This window comes from Cucurbita pepo, chromosome LG19 (assembly GCF_002806865.2).
Source record: "Cucurbita pepo subsp. pepo cultivar mu-cu-16 chromosome LG19, ASM280686v2, whole genome shotgun sequence".
Lineage (NCBI taxonomy): Eukaryota > Viridiplantae > Streptophyta > Magnoliopsida > Cucurbitales > Cucurbitaceae > Cucurbita > Cucurbita pepo.
Genome location: NC_036656.1, coordinates 898,538 through 922,330, shown reverse-complemented (window position 1 = coordinate 922,330; position 23,793 = coordinate 898,538). Strand labels below are relative to the sequence as shown.

The following is a 23,793-nucleotide window of genomic DNA, read 5'->3' as shown; positions in this document are numbered from 1 at the left end:
AAGACGTAGAAGATAAAAACGCTTGGAATAGTTCCAAGGACTTAGAAAAATAAAATTAAAAAAATATCCGTCAAAGTCAATTGGGAAAAATGTTAATTTTGCCCATTTTACTATTTTTCGGGGTTTGTAAGTCCTCGGACACTTCTGCAAAAGCCTCAAGAAAAAGCTCGTATTCAACTACTAGGTTAAAGCTGTGCTAGGAACCTACAAATAGATTACTAACTCGATGTAATTTTATACTCACCCTTCCTACATTTGTTTTTCTTGGTGACTGATGCTATTGGTCGAGACGAGGGTGTCGACCTAACACGCCTATTGTGTCCATCATGCATTTTTGTATCTCGTACTCGTTCCCTTCTTCGTAAACAACATAATATATATGTATTTGTAAACGTTTTTACATTGGTTTAAACGGTCAATGAATTGATTTTAAATCAAATAAAATTTTATTGCAACATGTTTTCATTGCCCAGTTTGTTAGTCTCGACCAGGTTTTCAAAACTTCAAAATTCGAGTCGTGATTATAGAATAATAACGAATAGATTTTACGAACACGTGGAGAATCTATATTTTTATAAAAGGGAAAGACAAGGGCATCTCCATTTCACTTTATGCATCAACTTTCATATCATCATCATGTTGGTAGCTTCCTCTCCTTTGTTTTCTCCTCATCAATGGCCATTAGATGATCCCATCTCTTTCCATCACCAACACAACTATCACTTCTCTCTCTTTGAGCCCTCCGATCATTCATTTCACGTTCAATTCTCTCCACCGCCATTGCAGCTACCCCATGTCGAGCTCGACAACTATCCATCCACTGCTACCCCATTGCTAGATGGTAGCACCAAGGTCTCAAATGTGGCCAAGAAACTTAGCCATAATGCTAGTGAGCGCGATCGTCGTAAGAAGATCAACTCTCTCTACTCGTCTCTCCGCTCCCTTCTTCCCTCCACCTATCATATGGTATGGCTTCTCTTAAGAGTATGGACTAACAATTATTAGTATTTCATAAATTCAAACTTAGAGCATCCGTAGATTGGGTTAAATCAGGTTCGAATACTTTTAGAATTAACTTGTAAATTTTTTCAAACTAAACCGTCCTTATTAAATTATGAACCCAATCTAACATGATCATAAACTTTTGGGTTGAATTCCCTTGGGTCGTTCAACTCATTTATTTAATTTTTTAATAAAAATAAAATTTATTTTTATATTTTTTAATTAAGATTTGTAATTCTTAAAACTTATTTTTGAGGTGGTGGGAGAATAAATAATAAAAAAATATATATATATTGTATTTTTTAAAAATAACAATAAATTCAGGTTGGGTCGGGTTCATGTTTTTCGAGTTATTAGATTTTTTTTAACTTGACTTTAAAAAATAGTATCTTGATCATTGAATTATATATGCGCTTCGTTCGGTAACTTATTGAATTTTGGTTTAACGGTATTTTATTTTTCAGAAGAAATTGAGCAACCCGGCGACGATCTCGAGGATATTGAGCTACATACCGGAGCTACAGCAGCAGGTGGAGGGGCTGATGAGGAAGAAAGAAGAGCTCATGACAGCCATGGTTGGACAGGAAGTTGATAGTGACGAGGAGAAAAGGAAGAAATGTGCAGCTACAAGCTCCTCCTCAATCATTTCAGCAAGTCGACTCGGTCGTCGGGAAATGGCGGTTCAGATATGCACCGATATCGACGGCGGCCACCGGAATTCCCTGTCCGACCTTTTGGTTTGCTTGGAGGAAGATGGTCTTCTTCTTTGGAATGCTTCTTCTTTTGAGTCATTTGATGGAAAGGTTTTCCATAATCTGCATCTACAGGTAATATTATTATTATTATTATTATTCTAATTTAGCTTATTTAATTACAATTATTTCTTTTATAATATACGAGATGAACTAAGGGTGTTCGTAAATCAGATTAGATCGGGTTGAGACATTTTTTAGATCCAATTCACTTGTTTTTTCAACCCGAACAACTCTTGTTAAATAATAAATCTAACCGAGCTAAAATATTTTGAGTTGATTGGTTCGAGTTATTCAGGTCATTTATTCAAAAAATTTATTTTTAATAAAACTAAAATATTATTATCAAACATATAATTTAAGATTTGCTACTCATGGATTTCGAAAATAATATATATTTTAAAATTAAAAATAAATCGGAGCAGGGTTCGTGTAATCATCTGAATATATTAAATATTTATTTTATTTGAATCTGATTTGAGTTCATAATCCAACTAAAACCTATCAATTTTTACGGGTTGTGTTGGATTGATCGAGTTTTTCTGATTATCGAATTTTTTTAGCGTATGTAATTAATGTAAAGATTATATAAAATTAATGTAATTATGAAATTTTTATGTGACAGATGGAAAGCAGCTGTAGAATGGAGCCTGAAATGGTGAGTATTAAGATATTGGAGATGTTCCCATGAGAGAGAGGGAGGGTGAATGAATGTGCACCACAAAATTAACTTATAATATTAATAATATTAAAAATTTTAATGGATGAAAAATATAGTATCGACACTCGCTGTCTGATATGGAATGACATGGGATGGTTCAATGCCTCGATAGAAATTAGATGGATGGATGTTTGAAATGTCCTTTTATTATGAACTACACACGAGCCCGATGGCATACTTGAATGAGCTATGATGGTACGCATAGGTGGCGTGTGTGGACAAACAACCTTAGATTCCGCACAAGTTATGTTCGGTGGGCGAAGACAAACCTCGTCTTGGGTCTGATATAACCACAAAGCTGGGCGAAAAATAAATATGGGGATTGGATCCTTTTATGACCGATTGTGAGTGGGTCAAGATCATCATGCCACACAGTTGAAAATGTACGACCGTGACCCTAAACATTTTTTAAAAAAATTAATTTGATACTTTGTCATAAAAAATTGTGAACCAAAAATTCAATTCTTCCCTTGTTTAGGAATGGAAGAAAATGTGAAAAAATGAAATTCAAAACGGAAGCAAGCTGAAGTTTTTAACTTGCACGGAGGACGTTTTGTTCTTTGCATTTCACGCTTTCTCTTCTGCTTAATCTTTATTCAAATCTCATATATATGAAAATCGTTATTTAGCCTCCAACCCTTCGCGCCAGATTGGGTGGGGGGCGATCCATCGGGCTCTAAACAGCTTCGCATTTTGTCATTCAATCTTTCGCTGTAAGTCTCTTCGGATCTGATCTAACCCTATTACTCTGTTTTTTTGTTGTTAATCTCTCTCCCATTGGCGTGTTTTTTATGTCCTCATCTTAAATTTCCTTTACTTTTGGAGATGGGTATCGATCTGTGCTGCTTAATTATGATTATTTTGTTCTGGGTGTTGTTGTATCGGAAGCTATTTGTAAATTTTGCCTCTAGATGTTGTTGATTTTGGTGAAGAAAGTACCTCTGATGAGTTTTGTGTTGTCGCTTGGTTGTCTTATTAGTCGCATATAGATAGATATGGTGTTTTTCTTTAATAATAAGTTATGAAATTATATGGAATTTGTAGGGAGGAAAATTGGGATTGAATTGAGTTCTTGAAAGTGGGATTTCGAACTCAATTTTGAATCTCTGTAGAAGACTTGTAGTAGAGATGATAATTTGGTCCACAGATCTGCCGTTGGCCTTTCTCACCTGATCCTAGAGTTCCTTCTTTGATCTTCTGGCCATTCCTCTTCAGACACTGAATTTGCAATTACTTCACCGCCGATGAAACCAGAGCCTCTTCCTTAAGTGTGAGATCCCACATCGGTTGGAGAGGGGAACGAAACATTACTTATAAGGGTGTGGAAACCTCTTCCTAGCAGACGCATTTTAAAAACCTTGAGGGGAAGCCAAGAAGGGAAAGCCTAAAAGGACAATATCTGCTAACGGTGGACTTGGGCTGTTACAAATGGTATCAGAGCCAAGCACCAAAAAGTGTGCAACGAGGACGCTGGGCACCCAAGGGGGTGGATTGTGAGATCCCACATCGGTTGGAGAGGGAAACGAAGTATTCCGTAGCTGGAAACCTTTTCTTAGCAAATGCGTTTTAAAAACCTTGAGGGAAAGCCCAAAAAGGACAATATCTGCTAGCGGTGGGCTTGGGTTGTTACATTAGGTCTGTCTCTTCAAAGACAAGGGCTCACTCCCTCCCTATATCTTTCAGTCACGTTTCTGTTTGTTTTTGTTTTTTCACTCATACCAAAACGCGGTAGGATATATGCATAAGGCCCTTTTAACATCATTGGATCTTAGTGTAGGAACTGCACAACACGTTAGGGCATGAGAGTAATGGATATAATGTGGGGAGTTAATCATAAGGCCCTTTTACTAGTTCCTTTTGGTTCGTTTTTTATGATTTTTGTCCGTCATTTCATTCGTAGGGTCTAATCTATCAATGACACATTCTTTTTGCAGAATATTTGTCTGGGACTGAGACAGGGAATGGTGTGGACGAAACTTTGTTGAATTCAATGGAGGCAGATGATTTGAAGAGTACCATGTTAACAATGAATCCTACAGTCATAGTTCCATCTCCTATTTTGTTATGGAGATCCAAGGTTTGAAGTTATTTTTCTAACAAAAAAATGTACCACATTAAGCTTTTTATGTTATGTTCTTTTAAGAATTTCTCCTTTTGAAGAGAACTTAGCTTCAGGTGCCATATTAAAAAAAAATGTATCCACCATGTCTTCATTATGATCGTTGATGCCATAGGAACAACAAATTGAGTTTTGAGTAATGGTTTCAACATCCAAGTTGTCTATGTTTAGAAAGTTACCTATATTTTCTTGCATTCTTCTTAATCTATTCTATGCTTCATTTGAAAGTAGTGGCAAAGATAGAAATTTATGTTTCTCTAAGGACTTCGATTGCATAAATATATATATTGTTCGGGGATCTGCTCAATATCCCTGGGGAAGAAGCTATGAGTATCAGGACTTCGATTGCGGAAATATATATATTTTGAAATAAATTCTTTTTTATTTAACATTTTAGAAGAAGAGAGAGTTTTTCAAAGAGATTGGAGGGAGGAAGAGAGGAGAGTTCAATGGACAGGAAGGAAAAGAGAGAAGTAAGAGAGGATGAAGACACTTTGAAGAGAGAAACAAGTTGTTGGAGACGGGAAAATTGTGCAAATTATCAATCGTTTGGTTCGAAACATCATGGATTTCCAAACTCACATGGCACATTATTTTGTATGAATAATAATCCTTCATAATAAAAGGACTGCTAAAAAATGAGATCAATTTTTTTTTAAGAGTATAGTTTTGTGAATAAGGAATCTCTACTTCCTCTAAGAGAGTTTGTGAGATCCCACGCCGATTGGAGAGGATAACGAGTGCAGTGAGGACGCTGGGTCCCAAAGGGGGGGTGAACTGTGAGATCTCACATCGGTTGAAGAGGGGAACCAAATATTATTTATAAGGGTGTAGAAACCTCTCCCTAGCAGACGCGTTTTAAAAACCTTGAGGGGAAACCCGAAAGGGAAAGCCCAAAGAGGTCAATATAGGCTAGCGGTGGGCTTGGACTATTACAAATGGTATCAGAGCCAGACATCGGGCGGTGTGCCAGCAAGGACGTTGAGCCTCGAAGGGGAGTGGATTGTGAGATCCCACGTCGATTGGATAGAGGAATGAGTGTCAACGAGGACGCTGGGCCTGGAAGGGGGGTGGATTGTGAGATCCCACATTGGTTGGAGAGGGGAACCAATCATTCTTTATAAGGGTGTGGAAACCTCTCCCTAGCAGACGCATTTTATAAACCGTGGGGGGAAGCTTGAAAGGGAAAACCTAAAGAGGACAATATCGGCTTGAGCTATTACAGAGTTATGTTCTAAACCCCACCTCCGCGAGCACTATAATATTGAAAATGGAATTAAATATTAGCAGAGTGTCTACATTTATCAAACTTAGGAATACATTAGATCAATAAGGACCAAAATTATATTTTCTCTTATTTTTTTGGACTCGCATGTAGAAGTTTTAATGCTGACCTAGTAATGTGCCTTCCTTTATTTTCTTTTGTTCCTTTTAATTTATTTTCTTTCCCTTGCTGTTTAGAATACTAATTACGATTAATGCCCAGGTTTTCTTGTTCATCTTCTGGGGTGTAGTTTGTTGCAAGGTTGGTTCTATTGGATCATTATGGTTTAATGGTTAACTGAGAATAGTAGTTTGTTGCAGATGAGTTGATCTGATTTGCTTTTCACCATGGTTTTGTTCGAATACAGATCGGCTGGGATTCTGTTATGAGAATGAGTGCAGACGTGCGCGACCTGTTTCTCTACGAGGCATTTTTGTATTATAATCCTCTTCTTCTGGTGGTGAGTGAATTTCTCCTCTGTAAATGCCTCTTGAATATGTTTTTTACCATTATTATCATTACTTTTGTATGATTACTAATAGACTTTTTAGTTTTGGTACTGCAGACTATGATGGTTTGGCTGTGGGGAATTAACTTATGGTTCTTTTCCCAGTCTAACGTTAATTACGCAAAGATATTTGAACTCGATCAGAATCATCTTACTCACCATGAAATTTGGAAGGTAAAAAATCTTAGTCATGCACGTTCTTCGTCATTCAAAATCGTTCTCAAAGCTATTATAGTATATTTTTCCCTATTATGACCTGCTATTTATACTTTGTGTACTGTATCTACTAACTCCATCTGTAATCGTGACTAAATTTCTTTTGTAGTGTGCAACATGGATGACTATTGTTGTCCCAACTAGCATGACAGCCTACCTGTATCTTTACTCTTGTGGAGAAGTATCACTAGCTGCATCACAACCAGTGTAATAGATACCCCTTCTTTTATTAGTATTTGACGAATATTTTTATGGCTAAATTATAGGAAACGTCGGTGAACTTTGTACTTTGTTTCAAAAATATCCTTAAACTTTCAAAAATTTGATGAATACCATAAACTTTCAAAAGTTTACCCTAACCATTAGTATATGGCGTAAACCATAAGTAACACATTTAAAAAATACCTCTGAACATCCAAAAGCTGCATTAATACCCTTAACCCTTTTAAAAAAAATTCTTTTACGGTTAGTTTATGGATAGAAATTGTTTATCTACACCACATCGCCTCCCTCTTCCATTCTCTCTCTCCTATGCTTCAATCATATAACTTAACTCTTCCCTGTTTTACCCTTTTTCCTCTCTTCTTCAATACCTTATTACTCTCCTTGAATTCCCCAATCTCTAAAATTACTCTTTCAATCAAGGTATATAGGTTTCAAGAAGAAAGGAGAATAATGAAAATACCCAGGGACCTATTGGGACTTAAATGTTTTAATAAGGTTGTACGGTAAGGATACTTTTGAACGTTTTTTTAAAGTCTATAGGTACTACTGAAACTTTTGAAGGTTGACGAGTATTTTTGAAACAAAGTACAAAGTTCTATACTTTAGCCTATTTTAGTTTTTTGGAAGTTCATTTTTCGTTTTGAACTCGTTAGAATTGGCCTTTTGCAAGTTCTGTTGTATGATGCTTGTTGATTGCCAAAGTTATACATAATTACAGCTTTATTTATCACTTTGACATGGTAAACATATTTACTTAGACATGGAAAACATGTTTACTTAGATATGATACTTGCTTTGATATGGCTTCATAGAACCCTAAACCTGTGAAAAATTTTAGTTTTTTCTTTTTTTATGAGATGTGCATCACATAACTAATATGCCTGTTGCACGCAAGTTTGCGTTACGTTAGCTCTCAAGGATACTTCTTTATAGAATAAGGTATTAGCGCACGTTAGACGATGATTGTATTCCAATTACGATATGTAGATTTGAGCTGGCTATCTTTTTATGGTTACTTATCTGTAGACGAAATGACATTAAGTTTATTTACTTTTCGTGCAGGTTCTCTTATATCTCGCTGTTGTGATAATTTTGGTTTTCCCTTTCGAAATATTTTATTTGTCATCTCGATTTTTCTTACTAAGGACTCTTTGGCGAATAGTTGTACCACTGCAGGTAAGTTTTCTGGTCAAGTCTGTTAAAGTGTAAAATACGGATTACTTTTTTTTTTTCCTTTTCTAGCCTTGAAGTTGATGTTCAATGTTAGGAAAAGCTGACAATACACAACTTTTTAATGCAAAAAAATGCATATAGAATATTCTTTGTCGATTCAAAATGTTTGTGCCGTTGAAATGAATATACTTTCTTTATTTTAAGGTCGAGTTTCATATGTATTTTTGGCTAAAATAGTTCCACGACCTTAAAGCCCGAAAGGGAAAGCCCAAAGAGGACAATATCTACTAGCGGTGGGCTTCGACTGTTATACATGAATTGTTGGAGTTAGGTTGCTATGGCTGGATGTTAATTTGTTAATGTTTTTCCAATGCAGGCCATTACATTTGCTGATTTTTTTGTAGCTGATATTTTGACTTCAATGTCAAAGGTTTGTACCCTGCTGTTCTTCAGTAAAATTTTCCAAAATCTGTTGTCTGCTTATAATAGTCGTAGTACCACAGGGCGGTTTTATACAAATGATTATGAGTGTTTTTCCATTTTCATGAATCATAGCTTAAGGTGTAAATGTCAAACATACGTACTCGCCCTCGGGAATTCATGATCAGAAACTGTTTCCTGAATCATTTTTTAATACAAACATCTCATTGTGTTATAATGCTATTTTGGCTGCAGGTGTTTTCTGATTTGGAAAGATCAGTGTGTCGAATGATTCACAGACAGGTCGGTTTTCTTCTTTAGTCTTAGCCTTAATTATTTATGTGGATTACAACCGTCTTTTCCTTCGATCACGTTTTAGCTTTCTTTTTAAAATGTTGATAGCATTCCTACGTTTTTCAAACTGGTGGACGAAGGGGTTAAGAGATTATGCTATTATGTCTGTGAATAATGTCGGTTCGAACTTATTTAGGTTGCCACCATTGCATGGTTTGAAGCTGATTCTGTCTGTGGAAGTCACTCTGTTGCAATCCCTGTGGTCCTTGTTTTGCCTTATCTTTTTCGTTTGTTCCAATGTCTTCGACAATACAAGGATACAGGGGAAAAAGCAACCCTTTTGAATGGTGAGATCTCATGATTATTGTTCCGTCTCTATAAAACCCGATGTTTGTCTTAATTATGTTTTTCTAATATGTATATTTTGCAAGAGACATTTACGGAAAATTCCCGTGAAGGGACCCCAACGAGAAGCCATACGCCGTAACCATATCACGAATCTTTATGTGTTTCTATTTACCTTGAAAGAATTCTTCGATTTTTTTCGTAATTAGAGGATCTTCGAAAGCAAACACTTTCATAGGATTGATCGGTTAGAATCATCTATGCTCGGGGCTTCTCTTTTATGTTGGTTGATATCCACGAGCGTTCAGACCAGCTTGTGCGCATGACGACTGTTCACGAACTAAGCGTTCTGTAGTTATGCATTTGTAAAACTTATTCAGCCCGAAAAAGATTCTTTTTTCATAATCTCTCCGGTGCTCCAGTCTTGGGAGATGAAAGAAAGAATTTGATTTCCTTGAGCCCCTTACCATCCCAAACTAGCTTCCGTGAATTTGTTTCTGTACTTGTGCTTCAAATCTGTTGCTTGTCATGACATAGTGATTCTATCTGCTTATCATTGCAGCTTTAAAATACTCGACTGCAGTACCGGTTATTTGTCTATCCGCCCTTAAATACCATGTCTTCCCTGATAAATGGACCAACGTTTATCGACCTCTGTGGCTGCTATCGAGTGTTATGAACTCGTCATACTCATTTTACTGGGATGTGAAACGAGATTGGAACTTGAGGTATGCTAGTTACCCTGTGTTTTCTTTTCAGTTCTGTTTTTTTGTTCCCTCCTATAGTTGGGTTCCTGGTTGAAAATAAATATTTATATATGGTATTCATTTTCATAGCTTTTCGGTGAATCTTGGCCGTTTTGTAATGCCGTTCTGACTTCGGGGTGAGGGTGGTGGGTCGGGGAGGGGGACAGAGCGGAAGGGGGAACTTGGCGTCATTATAATAATCCATGTTAAAAGAGAATATAATGGCCCAAGTCCACCGCTAGCCGATAATGTCCTCTATGGACTTTCCCTTTCGGGCTTCACTTCAAGTAAACCATGGCATCCTAGACTTAGGTTAAAATAGATTGTTGTGCATTTCATGTTTTTGAATTTATTTCATTATCGTTTTCTATTTTCATTTCTGAATTATGTTTTGAGCACGTAAGACTATGACGTTGTTTTTAAGGATGAAGTATGTTTATTCTGAAATTTATTATTTAAATGATGATGTTTTAAGAGTTATATTCCGCATATGATCTTAGGCTAAGATGATGGTAGCGACTTTAGGTAGCCGAAATCTAGGGTCGTTATAGAGAACATGCTTTATGAGGTTGTATGTGCTTGTACGGTTTACTTGTGCAAGTGTCTGGAGAAATTCTTAGCTGTAATGGTCCTGTGTTATGCTTACTTATGTTTATATCTCATGACAGCACTTTCACCCGGATTTTCAAGTTCAACCGACCGCACTTCTTATCGCATCTCCTATATGGGCAGAAATGGGTAATGTTCTTGATTCGAGCACTTGAATTGTTTTCTTAAGCCAGCCATAATCATCAATCTACATGGTTTTCTAATAAGATTCAATCCTTGTTGATTTAACATGGGACTTACGGGCTGCGTAAACCCGAACTTGGGAACGGAATAGTTTCTTATTGCTGAGCTTTGTTAATGACCTTCCTCGTTGGCCACTTGGCTTAACCTGTTTCAAGCATCTTTTCTGTAACCGCCCGAGCCTACCGCTAGCTGATATTGTCCTCCCTAGACTTCCCCTCAAGGTTTTTTTCACCAATATAGTTTCTGTGAGGTCCCACGTTGGTTGGGGAGGAGAACAAAATATTCTTTATAAGGGTGTGGAAACCTCTCTCTTGCAGACGCATTTTGAAAACGCTGAGGGGAAGCCCAAAAGGAAAAACCCAAAGAAGACAATATCTGCTAGCGGTAGGCTTTGGCTATTACAAATGGTATCAGAGCCAGACACTGAGCGATGTGCCAAAGGGGAGGCTGAGTCCCAAAGGGAGGTGGACACGAGGCGGCGTGCTAGCAAGGGCGCTGGACTCTGAAGGGGGGGGGTGGATTGGGGGAGTCCCACACCGATTGGAGAAGGGAACGAGTGCCAGCAAGGACGCTGTACTTCGAAGGGGGGTGGATTGTGAGATCCCGCATTGGTTGGGGAGAAGAACGAAACACTCTTTATAAGGGTATGGAAACCTCTCCCTAATAGATGCGTTTTAAAAACCTTGAGGGGAAGCCTGAAAGGGTAAACTCAAAGAGAACAATATCTACTAGCGGTGGGCTTGAGCCATTACAATTTCATTCATAAAATGCTTCATGCATTTCCTTAGATAACCAAGTTCTATTTCATTCATAAAGTTTTCGAGTTGTAATTCGAAAAACCACAAATAGATTACCCTCTCGACAGAAATATGATATCTATTTAGCTGGATTATATTGATTTAATGATACTCAGGTTTATGTCTGGGTACTTGGAAGTAATCTGATATTGCGGTGTACATGGACTTATAAGTTATCTGCTCATCTTCGCCACAATTATCTTACGGTCTTCGCGATCACTGCGTTAGAGATCTTTCGACGTTTCCAGTGGATATTCTTCCGAGTTGAAAACGAGTGGAGCAAGATGAACTTGAAGCCGAACGTACATATTTCAATGAGTACTCTCTCGACCGAAGAAGACAAGTTACTCAACTCTAGTAGCCATGATGTTTAAGAACTTCATTGATTGTTGCATTTTTGTGTGGATGCATTTGTTTTGAATAATTGTTTCATTAGTCTATGAGGAGAGGTCCTTTTCCTTCACAGATGGATTAACATTTTTGAGTTCTAAATGAACATTATGGAGCAAGAGCATTGTAATCCTATCGTACATTGTCGTCGATATTGATAGCTTATTTGTTGTCATAATACAACTTTATCGTTCCCTTAATCAATCATCGAGGATTATAAGTTTGAATATTTGGTTGACATATAGAAGGACCATGTTCAAGTAATAACCTAAAGAGATTATATTATATGGATAAGGTTGGGTGTCATTCTGATCGAGACATGTAAGTGGAGGTATCTTATATAATGAGTTTGTATAACACGAAAAAATTAATTCTTTTACTAGAGATATTCACTTTAACCGGGAAGGGGATGCCTTGTTTAGATCAGGACTTGGAGAGAGAGTGAGGAACATATTTTTTATGTTAGATAAATAGGGTTGGAGACGAGCTTATATTCCTCGTCCCCGTCCCCTTTTGATGAAACAAGAATTCATAGAATCAAAGAAATTAACACCTCCTTATGCAAATTTGGATAAACCCAGAAATAAAGTTGTAAAAGTTGTAATTTAATTACTCGTTAACATCAAAGATCTAGAAGCAAAATTTGGAAATCTTGTTCTAAATTGATTCATTTTATAATCTAACTTGATCAAGGTTGGATTCAACGACACAAACACAATCTACCACAAGAATTGCATTATAAATATCAAAACTTCTGCTTAAGAGATCGACCAAATGGGCCCGGGCCAAACTTTTGTGTGAGATCCCACATCGGTTTGGAAGAAGAACGAAACATGTTTTATAAGAGTATGGAAATCTCTCTCTACTAGACACGTTTTAAAAACCTTGAGAGAAATCTCGAAAAAGAAAACCTAAAGAGAACAATATCTGATAGCAGTGAACTTGAACGGTTATATTTTGGGTTGACTTTTCTAGAGTTTATCTGGGTGTAACTCCGTGTACTTCGGGTCGTGTGTTAGGCTTGTGATAGGCGCATTCGTTTTTAGGTTTTATTAGGATATTATATCTTTAAAATCGTATTGCCCAACACAGACATAATATGGTTATATGTGCATATGAAGACATGATTTCTTAAACACGAAGTTACCAATTTCCAACACATTGGTTTTGTCTTTTGTTCTGTCTTCTTTTATCTTTCTTTTTGTGGAAGCTTACCGACCTATTGTGCAAATGACAGACCACGGCTGGTCAAAAACAATCAGCTCCCCCATTCCCCGACACCCCGAGCCACAAATCCAACCATTCAAACAACTCCGTTTTAACTCGGGTTAAGGTTTCACGTTTCAGTCAACTTGAGCATAACTCAATAACTTAAACTATATATTCTCAAGGAAGAAGTAGCGTTTTGAATCTTCCTACTTTATTGTCCTCTTTAGACTTTTCGTTCCAGGGCTTCCCTCGAGATTTTAAAATATTTCTACTATGAAAAGGGTCAGCCCTACTCCAACCAGTGTCTCGCACCGTCCGGTGACTAGCTCTGATACCATTTCTCGATTTGTGGGGTCCCACTCAAGTTTTAAAATCTTGAGGTGAGACCCTTTAAGAAAAAGTCACAAGACAACATTTGCTAGTTGTGTGCTTGAACTGTTACCTAACTAAAATTGATTTCAACGCTCTACTTTCACGATCATTGAGCTAAATAAAACCTACCCATTAACATTAAAAGAAAAAAAAAACACTCTTGAAGAGAAATTACTTTAAAAAAAAAAAATACTTTTGTGTAGTTTTCTTTGACAATACTAGCTATCGAGATGGCAGAATTAGGGGGCGTGAGAGATAGTAAAAGGATGCATCCATTTCTAGTCACTCAACCACTCCCGCTCGAGCTCAACAAGATTGCTAAAGGGTCGGTCATTAGCCAACTCCTAGTCTTTTCTTTCATCTTTAAGTTTGATTTCACTCACTTAATCAACTCTCAAAGTACTTATCGAAACCTTGGTCAACCTTTCGAGATTGATCGAGGGCCAACCTGGCTAAGGTTGAACCATCCGGGGGTCACCCAACTAGACCTAAGGGATTGGTTGGGTTTGGATGTGCACTTCTGGTCGTAATCGGATCTCTCGAATTCTCATGGCCAATTACTATTTTCACCCTCATAAAATTTAACTCCTAATACATACTAAAATTTTATATTTATTAAATGCATATAAAAATATGATTGGTTAAATTTTTTTAAAAAAATTAAAAATATATATTTTAGAAAATAAATGAATTGTATTTCTTTTAAATTAAGTATTTGGCGTTTGAGAGAGGGAGTGAGATTCGAAGCACGAGTTTCGGGGACAAAAGAGACAAGAAATTACCAATTTCCAACACATTGGTTTTTGTTTTTATGTTCTTTTTAGTCTTCTCCTTTTGTAGAAGCTTACCGACCTATTGGGGCAAATGACCGTTTTAACTATCCGATTAATTTGAACATAACTCAACTAATTAAATTATATGCTTTTGGATGAACCGTCATACGCTTTAGCATGTGAGTGAGAATAAATGATCTATAATAACCTAAACGCACGCACCGCTAATAGATATTGTCTGTTTGACCCCATTACGTATCGTCATCAGCTTCAAGTTGAAAATGCGTCTGTTAGGGAGAGGTTTTCACACATTTATAAAGGATGTTTCGTTCATCTCTCCAACCGATGTGAGATCTCATAATCCACCCTCCTTCAGGGCCCAACGTTCTCACTGGCACATCACTCGGTGTCTGCCTTTAATACCATTAATAAGAGCCTAAACTCACTGCTACCAGATATTGTCTGTTTTAGTCCATTACGTATCGACGTCAATCTCACAATTTTAAAATACGTCTGCTGGGAGAGATTTTCACACCCTTATAAAAGATTGTTCCGTTCCCCTCTCCAACCAATGTGGGATCTCACAATTCACCCCATTTTAGGATCCAGCGTCCTCGCTGCCACACCACCCAGTGTCCTCTATACCACACCCTTATAAAGAATGTTTCGTTCCCCTCTCCAACAGGTATGAGATCTCACAATCCACCCCCCTTTAGAGCTTAGTTTCAACCCCGTGTCTGGCTCTAATACCATTAATAACAGCCTAAAACCCATCACTAACAAATATTGCTCTATTTAGCCCGTTACATATCACTATCAGTCTCACTGTTTAAAGACACGTATGTTAGGGAGAGGTTTCCACACCTTTATAAAAAATGTTTTGTTTCCCTCTTCAACCGACGTGAGATCTCACAGAACCATATCACAAGAAAGTTTTTAGGGTTATCAAGTGTCGAATCGAAATTCTGAATTGAAACATCCAATCAAAACTAAACCGAATTATATTAAAACCCTAATTTACATCTATAGAAGTGTCAAACTAAGCACTACTATCTAGAAGATTGATTGTCCTATCTTCAAAAGAATCAATACCCAAAACAAGAAACAACATGTTCATTTAAAAGGAGGAGCCCACAGTTCTACCACTTGCAAGTTGAGAGTTGCAAAAAACCAAACCAAAACTCATCCAACTTCATCCCCTCTTGGTGTGTTTTCATGTGAGAATCACTTTTCTAACAAGTGGATGACATCAATATTCTTTGTCTTTTCTCATATCATCAATACATATAAAACCCGACACGAATCAGATGAACACAAACCATTTTTGTCTCGAAAGATCTCAATATGTCTACCAACACAATGTCAAGCAATCTCGAGAGCGAAACCTTTCGAGAATTCTTCGAAAATTGGTTGGTCGAGCAAAATCAATACCTGAGTGAACTCATTTCCCTAGCGAAAGCCAACGACGCCGATCCAACAACATGTTCGAACGATGTCGACATGCTAATCAAACGAGTCATGGAGTGTTACGAGCATTACTACAAGGTGAAATCCGATTGGATAGACCAAGATGCATTGGCAATGCTAAAGCCAACATGGATATCATCATTGGAAGACACATTCCTATGGCTAGGAGGATGGCGACCAAGCATGGCTTTTCACTTACTCTACTCGAAATCAGGTCTCCAACTCGAAGGTCGTCTTTCCGAGCTAATCCACGGCCTCTCGACGGGCGATCTAGCCGATCTCTCCTACGAACAAATCATGGAAACCGACACGTTACAAAGGGCGACGATTAAGAAAGAGAGGGAAATAAGTGAAAAGATGGCGAAATATCAAGAGACAATAGCTGATCCATCAATGGTGGAGTTGGCTCATGTGGCGAGTGAGTCCAAAAGGGAAAGGGGAGAGTCATCGGGTGAGTGCATGACAAGAATGGAAGAGCAATTGACGGTGGCTTTGGGAAGAAGAGAAGATGGTTTGAAAGAGATAGTGAAAATGGCTGATGAACTAAGGCTTACAACGTTGAAGGAAATTGCTGGGATATTGACAAAGTCACAAACGGTTCATTTTTTCATAGCGGCTGCGGAGTTGCACTTGAGGATTCATGAGTGGGGATTGCAAAGAGATTGTGGACGACGATCTAAGGAACCAAATTGATCCAAAAATGGTTTTGTTTTTGGAAAATAAAATGGTTTGATCTTGAAATAGTAAGGTAGGTATTGGTTTTGTTATTTGTGTTGTGTTCTTTGTTGTCTCAATTCAATAAGTTCTCTTGTTGTTGGTGGTATGTAATTGTGTCATATGGCATTACTCATTTTGTTTTTATAGAGGAATTTATGATCTTCATATGCTCAGACGGTCGTAAACTAGTCCCTTCTTGCTATAGTTGAGATACTCACCACGCGTTGTAAGGGCTCATCATGTAGATTTCATGTTGTGATATCTCACATTTATTGGGGAGGAGAACAAAACACCCTTTATAAAAGTGTGAAAACCTTTCTCTAGTAGACGCATTTTAAAACCTTGAGGGGAATCTCGAAAGGGAAAGCTCAAAGAGAACAGTATCTGCTAGCGGTGGACTTGAGCTGTTACAAATGGTATTAGAACAAGACATGGGACGATGTGTCAGCGAGGAGGTTGTTCTCTGAAGGGGTAGACACGAGGCGGTGTGCCAATAAGGACACTGGGCCCAAGGGGGTGGATTTGGCGGGGGTCCCACATCGATTGGAGAAAGAAACGAATGCTAGTGAGAACGCTGGGCCCTAGAGGGGGTGGATTGTGATATCCCACCTTGTTGAGGAGGAGAACAAAACAGGGAAACCCGAAAGGGAAACCCCAAAGAAGACAATATCTACTAGTGGTGGGCGTGTCAGCGAGGAGGTTGTTCCCCGAAGGGGGTAGTCACGAGGTGATGTGCCAATAAAGACGCTAGGCACCAAATGGGATAGATTTGGCGGGGTCCCACGTCAATTGGAGAAAGGAACGAGCGCCAGCGAGGACGCTGGGCCTTATGAAACTTGTGCGAAATTCTTCCAAGAACCACACACCAAAAATTCAACGTTCACTATTTTTCTAAGCATTTTTTTTTCTCCTCCGTCATCCTTAAATTCAGCTAAGACCCTCAATAAAATTGTAGAAGTTTGTGCTTAAAAGAAAAAGTCAAAAAATTAATCGGGGTAGAGACTCGAGTATTACATTAACCTAAAACGATAAGCGTACTTACACTGTTGAAACGCCTACAAGATATGTTAGATGTAATTATTTGATGAACGAATATCACGTACCCCATGACCCTATTTACGTATTAATATTTATGTTTCGATATTTGAATGAACTATGATACATGTACTTTATTTTATGTTTGACTATGATTGATATGTTAATATGACCATGTTTATGACTCATGTGACACAATGATGTACCGTCTATGGTAAGCATGAATGTAATATTATTTATATGTAGGTACGTTTCGTACGGAATTTATTTCATTATAAGTATGAAGTATTATGTGCATTATTTTATTGAACCATAATTTTTAATTTGGTACCTCAGACATGTTGTATGTCATATGATCATAGATTACTTCTCCAATATGTTATGTACGCACGTGTAACCCCCGATATTATTTGTGTTCCTTACATGTATGAAAGTGATATCTACATGGTCGGTGTGTCCGAAAGTGATAGTCACTTATATGAAAGTGATATCTACATGATTGGTGTGTCCGAAAGTGATAGTCACTTATATATGGATATGATGCATACCCGCCAAGACCTAGGGAATAGTAAAGCAATACTCACTTAGTAAGTTTTGTGCGTGATAGATCATGAAGCTAGCTAAAACATAAGGCGAGCACTTGCAATAAAGCCCATAAACCATAGCCCCTAGAGAATCCATATTGGCTCAAGTAAGCTTCGGGCAGCTAAGTTATGGCTAAGTTATGAGTCATTGCGATGCGATGAGTACCCAAATAGAGCTAGATCGAGATGTACTCCAAAGAGCCAAGTTATGAACCGTCGAGACACGACAAGTGACCAGATAGGACTAGAATTTATGAGACCACGAGATGAGGGGTATAGATACAGTTAGGACCTGCTAAAGTCAATCAAGTACGAGTAGTGTTTAGTCAGAGAGTGCAAAGGCCTGTAGAAGCTGAATTGAGTTGTGAAAGTTAACCGTTATTCCTAGACCGTCGTGTCGGGTTGGGTCGGGCCGAGATGTGGTATTTAGCTAAGTATTGGATTTGATTAAGAGAAGTAAAATTTAGTGTAAAATATAACTATGGATTGAAATCTAACGAAGAACAAAATTTTAGCAATGGAAAAGATAAGAAAGATGGTATGGTGTTGGCAACATCTCAAAAGGCAGTCGATATCGTTGCTAGCAGATACCACTCGCTCGCGCTCTCACGGCAATCGTTTAGCCACAAAAGTGCAGATGCAGAGTAGATCACACGAAGAGGGGGAGGGGAGAATTTCCATCACTGTAGCTCCTAATCAATTCCTTCAACGATTTCCTCAATGATTGATTCTTGCAACAGGTCTGTCTCTCATACCTTTTGCTTTTTCTTTGTTTTTACTTGCACATCAGTCTATGGAATCTCATTTTGTTGTCGTTTCAATGCCGCTTCAACTAACTAGCATGCTCTTGCCGACTTTATTCCCATTTCTGCGTGGTTTTTGATCAGGAGTTTGATGAGCTATCTTCGACAATTGTGGGAATGGGAATGGGGAACATTCTGTTTTACTTGTAATGTGAGGAATTCTGGTGATCTAGTGCTGTAAGTCCATAATTATTATTCTTCAGTTCGAGATTTCAAGTTCATGGCGCGAAAAAATTGCTCTGGTGTAGGGATTTTTCTTGTCGACGAGCACTATTGTGGCGTTTGGCTACATTAGTGTTTGGGTTCAGATGACGAAAATATATGTTCGTTGAGGCAGTATGGAACTGATGGTCGATTCTTAAACTACTGATCGTATCACTTGTTCAGAATTCGTCAGTCATATCAGGGGAGCAAGATTGCTATGTCTGAATTGGCTGATTGTTGGGCTTATCGAAGTAGAATGATTGAGTAGTCCAAGGACATTACTAGTTTATTTAACTCTTTTGTACTCCATAACTGATGAAATGGGAAAGGAAAATTTGTTGCAGTGTGTTGATGAAAAAGCTGAAGTGAATGGTTGTTCAACAATTGGGAATGATGAAGATTTGGGTTCTCAGTCTCGCCATAGTGTAGGCAAGGAATTTGGGGCAAGTTGTCGTGTGTGTCAATGTACTGAATCGGACAGAAGGGGTGATGCTGCCTTAGGATTTCTTGGCATCACTTCTCCGAAAATGGAAGCAAGAAAAAACGACGAGGATTCTAAGCCCGAGAAGCAAAGTGTAAAAAATGTTAAAAGGGATTCTGGTTCAATTGAGTTCATAGGTCCTAATGGGGAGGTTTTCATTTGCAAAGCTGATATTGAAATGGGTTCATGTCATTATGAAGATGCATTAGTCGAGCTTGGATGTTCTTGCAAGAGTGACCTTGCTCTCGTACATTATGCGTGTGCTCTCAAGTGGTTTGTCAATCATGGATCTACAGTTTGTGAAATCTGTGGATGTGTTGCAGAAAATATTAGAACTAATGACTTTAGAAAGGTTGTGAGTTCTTTGAAGGAATATGAAGCTTTAAGGGAAAGAACTGCTAATGGGGAACCTAATCCTATGCATACTAATACCGGTACTGATATAGATCCTGATGCTGTTGCTGCCATCCGCAGGCAGCGACTTTGTGAAATCTCATTGTGGTTTAGTCCTCATAATTATAGTAGCAACAATAATTCTACTGCAGCCTCCCAGGTTGCTTTGGAACATCCGAATATCATCTCGGAAAATGTTATTAATGCTGAAAATCCTGCAACCAGATGGGCTGTTGAGGGTACTGGAATTCTCCTTGCTACTGGACTGCTTACTGTGACGCTCGCTTGCCTAATAGCTCCTCGTCTGGGGAAGGTAAGTCTTAATAGCTATCTTATATTATAATAACTAATATAGATTATTCTTATAGAAAAAAAGTTCATTTAGAATTTTCTTTTTCAACATGGGAATTCAGAGTACTGGGAATTACTGAAAAATTAAGCTTCTCAGTAGGCCACACTTGAGTATCATGCCTAATGACACTACATAAGTCGGAAGCTACTGCCCTTGTTTTCTTATTAAGAAAACTAATGCCTTGATCATTTATTAATTTGACAGTTCTTATTTTGGGGATTTGACCACAAAAATCTACATTCTGATTAAAAATTTCATTCCTCAGCCTCTTTTGAAACACTCAGACTATGGAATCCTAGGCTTGGGATGTTACAAACATATAATGAATGATAATACATTTTTCTTTGATAGGAAACAATTTCATTTGATTGATATGATAAAATTAACAAAAAAAAAGCCTATCCATGAATTAAAAGAAACTTGTCTATTGCGCTATAATATAATAAACCGTAATTTCAAGAGGGGATTCAATTTACACAACTAAGAAAAATAATGAAATGTGTTTATGTCGTCCATGTAAGCTTTGGAGCTTCATTAAATTTCATCTCCTTAATGCAGTTGCTTCTTATCAAAAAAGAAAAAAAAAAGAAAAAAGAAAAAAGAAAGCAGGAATAATATAAAAAGGAAAAATATGACTTTAGGAGTATTTTTGTCTTCCTTTTCTCTAATGTGATATCCTTTTGGGTTTATTTGATTGTGCTTGACTTTTTCTCCATATCTTAAAAAAAAAATTCTATTTGGTGCAGAAAACAGCTAAAAGTGGCCTTCACATTCTTCTTGGAGGAGTTTGTGCGTTAGCCGTGGTTGTTTTCTTCCGCTTTGTGAGTATAATGCATTTTATACGGCCCTGAAGTTGATTTTCTGGCAATGTTTTATTATAGGAAACAATTTTATTCTTTAGTAATGTATAGAGGGTCTCACTCAAAGGTAGCTAGGCAGTGTACAAAAAGCTTTCCGATTGGCCATAATTTAAAATGGAAGAAAACGAGAGGAACAAAAAATAATGGAATTCTTAAGCCATAAAGAGGTACGGGAATTCTCTCATACGTTGTCCAAGTTACAGCTCGAATCTTTGAGATAGTATTGATTCTTAGCAAAGAAAATCTCCCTGAAAGTAATAAAAGGAGCAGTTTCCCGCATATAACATTGTGATGGTTGACAACTTCTGTTGATTCTTGGTGAAGTATTTGGTGAATTTTTCATTCATGCACTTTATTGAAAACATTACTGGGCTACCTAAGTAATTCGCATATGCTAGATGTGCAGGGAGGCAAACCATAATTAGCTTACAAGTAACTAGTCTGCCCGGGATATTTCTGCATTTCTATAACTGATGCCTACCAAGGTTGGTTAGGAACAGAGTGAGATGGGGGAATCTATAGGTAGCTGGATGGAGGGAGGGATACAATACCCTACCCTTGGCATAGATTTGATATGCTTTCCTAGGAAGGTCGTCACTGGCTTTTACAGTAAAGACATTTCATAACGTTTCATGGTTCAAGAAATGTCAAAATATTCCCCAAGAGTTAGACAGGACAAAAATTTGTTTGGGTTCTAGCTTTATGTTAGTTAATAGCATCTTTTAAAACTATGATAAAAAAAACCATTTGCAATGATATGGCCAAGGATTAATTTTTGGAATTAGGGAGGAAGTATGTGAACGGTCTGGAAAACAAAGAGGAAACCAGGGAGGTACTTACGCTTTTTATTTCTTAATTTCTTGATAATTAAGTGTCTTTGACCCCACCCAACATCCACTCGATTGGATGAGAACTGATTCACTCGCTATAATCCTGCTGAAGGGTATTAGAATAAATGAGGAACTGCTAGAGCCATTTAGTTAGCAAGGTTTTGTTGCGAGTCCTTTCGACCCCGTTCGGAAACCATATTTTCGTTCAGGTTTTTTAAGAGGACGTTTTATTACTTTCAGANTATAAACACGTTTAGTCTTTTTTTTAAAACTCTTCGAGTCCTTTTTTTAATTTTGAACGTTTCTGATTTATATATAAATTTTGGAAACATCAAATCTAATTTCTTATTTTTTGTTTACTTCTGGAAATATAAACTTCAATGCTCAGCCTTCTGACTTCTATTCCTTCCATTTATCTAGTTTGTGCTTACCAGGATAAAATACAGTCTTGCACGATATTGGGCTATTTTGTTCATCTTTTTGTTCCTGGTGTTGTTCGGCATTTGGGCATCGAGGACACATGGTGCTCGTACGACGTAATTCGGTACATTATGTACATTCTATTTGATCTTTTTTTCCATTCTCCACTTTATTAAGGCGATCTCACAAATATAGAATTGTTTAGTACTTAGTTAAGGTACCAATATCATGAAATATATCCTATAGGGTTTTGATTTTATGTTATGTTTTAGGTTGTCTGAGTATGAAGTTGACATTGGGAAAGGTAGTTAAGTATTCGACAGGATACAAAATACCCTTTACCTCTGTTTCCTTGCATCAGAGCTCATTTTTTATTTGTTAAAAGGATTTTCAATTCTTTTTAAAAAAATTGGTAAATTTTTCTCATTTCTGAAGTGTTCAGAAGAAATTCTGGTATGTATATGCAAAAATAAGTAAATAGAACAGATACTAGCTGCCTTGGCTTAAAATGGTTCATGAATGATGATTTAATTAGAAGATCTGCTATACATCATTTCTTTCTAAATTTGGGACGAAATTTCTCTCACTCTTTCTGTCTTAAATTAAATACTTTAGAAAAACTAAAACATAACAGTATTCTAAAGACATGCGAATGAAATTACTTCAAGGCTATTAATTAATTTTTGGTTGCTAGTAGCGTGATTATCTGCTTTTATTTCGACTTTGCTCTTTAAGTGTGTAGTACTTGGCAACTGTACTGATATAAAGTAGCTGAAGTTGGTATGAATTTTTTTTTGCTCTTCCCTAAATTGAATGAGAAAAAAAAAATGAATGAAGATGTGGTGTAATGGCGTGCCTGTGAGGACATTGGCCCTCAAGTGGAGTGGATTGTGGGACTCCACGTCGGTTGGAGAGGGGAACAAAGCATTCCTTATAAAAGTGTGGATGCCTTTCCCAGGTGGACACATTTTAAAACCTTGAGGGGAAGTCCAAAAATGAAAGCTCAAAAAAGACAATATCTGTTAGCGGTAGGCTGGACTGTTACATTCACAATGGAGGTGGTCCGTGTTGGTAAACATCCTCTTTGGTAGATTTTTAGGCCGAGTTAACTTGAATGTTTAGTGCATGTTTGAGACAATAATATTCGGAAGGATTGAAGTGAGTCAACATGGTTAGAGGATATGCCACAGAGGAGAGGAAATGCTGGATACTATTGTGCTACGTGCAAACATCTTTTGATACACTATATGAATCATTGAATTAGTATTGAACCAGATGTAATTATGAGTCTACGTACTCAATTTGAGCATAGTTTAATTGTTCAAGACATAGGCTATCGACTTAAAAGATTAGAGGTTTGAATGTCTTCACCCCACGTGTCGTTGAACTTTCAATGACATCTACCTCAAAATGAGTCTACTTTGTAGTTATTGGAAGGTGTGATGATTATGACTACGATTGTGGTTGATGCACTATGCAATGTCGTACATGACAATGGGTAAGTGAGTGTGGATTATTTCGTCTTGTTC

The 23,793-nt window shown here is 37.5% G+C and overlaps 4 protein-coding genes across 7 annotated transcripts; all 4 read left to right on the top strand.

The window, feature by feature from the left end:
* Window positions 1-636: 636 nt before the first annotated feature.
* On the top strand, window positions 637-2,445 carry LOC111781015 (transcription factor bHLH100-like). Its single transcript, XM_023661410.1, has 3 exons — window positions 637-966; window positions 1,467-1,829; window positions 2,380-2,445. Exons 1-3 carry the CDS (start codon window positions 637-639, stop codon window positions 2,443-2,445), a joined length of 759 nt encoding a protein of 252 aa, XP_023517178.1.
* Window positions 2,446-2,973: 528 nt separating this feature from the next.
* On the top strand, window positions 2,974-11,960 carry LOC111781862 (SPX and EXS domain-containing protein 1-like). Of its 3 annotated transcripts, XM_023662584.1 has the most exons (13): window positions 2,976-3,188; window positions 4,410-4,552; window positions 6,081-6,119; window positions 6,226-6,318; window positions 6,424-6,540; window positions 6,692-6,787; window positions 7,870-7,983; window positions 8,357-8,410; window positions 8,656-8,703; window positions 8,891-9,041; window positions 9,602-9,767; window positions 10,454-10,523; window positions 11,491-11,938. In XM_023662584.1, the coding sequence occupies exons 2-13, from the start codon at window positions 4,466-4,468 to the stop codon at window positions 11,746-11,748; spliced, it is 1,293 nt and encodes a 430-aa protein (XP_023518352.1). In that variant the 5' UTR covers window positions 2,976-3,188; window positions 4,410-4,465; the 3' UTR covers window positions 11,749-11,938. The 3 variants fall into 3 exon arrangements, with proteins under 3 accessions (XP_023518353.1, XP_023518352.1, XP_023518354.1); XM_023662585.1 differs by lacking the exon at window positions 6,081-6,119 and having other exon boundaries at window positions 2,974-3,188; window positions 11,491-11,960; XM_023662586.1 differs by lacking the exons at window positions 2,976-3,188; window positions 4,410-4,552; window positions 6,081-6,119 and having other exon boundaries at window positions 6,410-6,540; window positions 11,491-11,960.
* Window positions 11,961-15,455: 3,495 nt separating this feature from the next.
* On the top strand, window positions 15,456-16,477 carry LOC111782063 (protein DOG1-like 4). The gene has a single exon (XM_023662840.1). The coding sequence runs from the start codon at window positions 15,463-15,465 to the stop codon at window positions 16,276-16,278; it is 816 nt and encodes a 271-aa protein (XP_023518608.1). The 5' UTR covers window positions 15,456-15,462; the 3' UTR covers window positions 16,279-16,477.
* Window positions 16,478-18,435: 1,958 nt separating this feature from the next.
* On the top strand, window positions 18,436-23,589 carry LOC111781546. 2 transcript variants are annotated; one of them, XM_023662205.1, is made up of 4 exons: window positions 18,436-18,661; window positions 18,809-20,115; window positions 20,901-20,975; window positions 22,265-23,589. In XM_023662205.1, exons 2-4 carry the CDS (start codon window positions 19,249-19,251, stop codon window positions 22,382-22,384), a joined length of 1,062 nt encoding a protein of 353 aa, XP_023517973.1. In that variant the 5' UTR covers window positions 18,436-18,661; window positions 18,809-19,248; the 3' UTR covers window positions 22,385-23,589. The 2 variants fall into 2 exon arrangements, with proteins under 2 accessions (XP_023517973.1, XP_023517974.1); XM_023662206.1 differs by having other exon boundaries at window positions 18,762-20,115.
* The last annotated feature ends 204 nt before the right edge of the window (window positions 23,590-23,793 follow it).

Excerpts from the sequence above, each read along its gene's own strand:
- LOC111781546 (XM_023662205.1), top strand. The coding sequence starts at position 19,249 with ATGGGAAAGGAAAATTTGTTGCAGTGTGTTGATGAAAAAGCTGAAGTG. Across the intron at positions 20,116-20,900 it reads TAGCTCCTCGTCTGGGGAAG|AAAACAGCTAAAAGTGGCCT; the intron begins GTAAGTCTTAAT and ends TATTTGGTGCAG. Across the intron at positions 20,976-22,264 it reads TGGTTGTTTTCTTCCGCTTT|TTTGTGCTTACCAGGATAAA; the intron begins GTGAGTATAATG and ends CCATTTATCTAG.
- LOC111782063 (XM_023662840.1), top strand. The coding sequence starts at position 15,463 with ATGTCTACCAACACAATGTCAAGCAATCTCGAGAGCGAAACCTTTCGA.
- LOC111781862 (XM_023662584.1), top strand. The coding sequence starts at position 4,466 with ATGGAGGCAGATGATTTGAAGAGTACCATGTTAACAATGAATCCTACA. Across the intron at positions 6,120-6,225 it reads GGGGTGTAGTTTGTTGCAAG|ATCGGCTGGGATTCTGTTAT; the intron begins GTTGGTTCTATT and ends GTTCGAATACAG. Across the intron at positions 9,768-10,453 it reads AAACGAGATTGGAACTTGAG|CACTTTCACCCGGATTTTCA; the intron begins GTATGCTAGTTA and ends ATCTCATGACAG.
- LOC111781015 (XM_023661410.1), top strand. The coding sequence starts at position 637 with ATGTTGGTAGCTTCCTCTCCTTTGTTTTCTCCTCATCAATGGCCATTA. Across the intron at positions 967-1,466 it reads TTCCCTCCACCTATCATATG|AAGAAATTGAGCAACCCGGC; the intron begins GTATGGCTTCTC and ends TTTATTTTTCAG. Across the intron at positions 1,830-2,379 it reads TCCATAATCTGCATCTACAG|ATGGAAAGCAGCTGTAGAAT; the intron begins GTAATATTATTA and ends TTTATGTGACAG.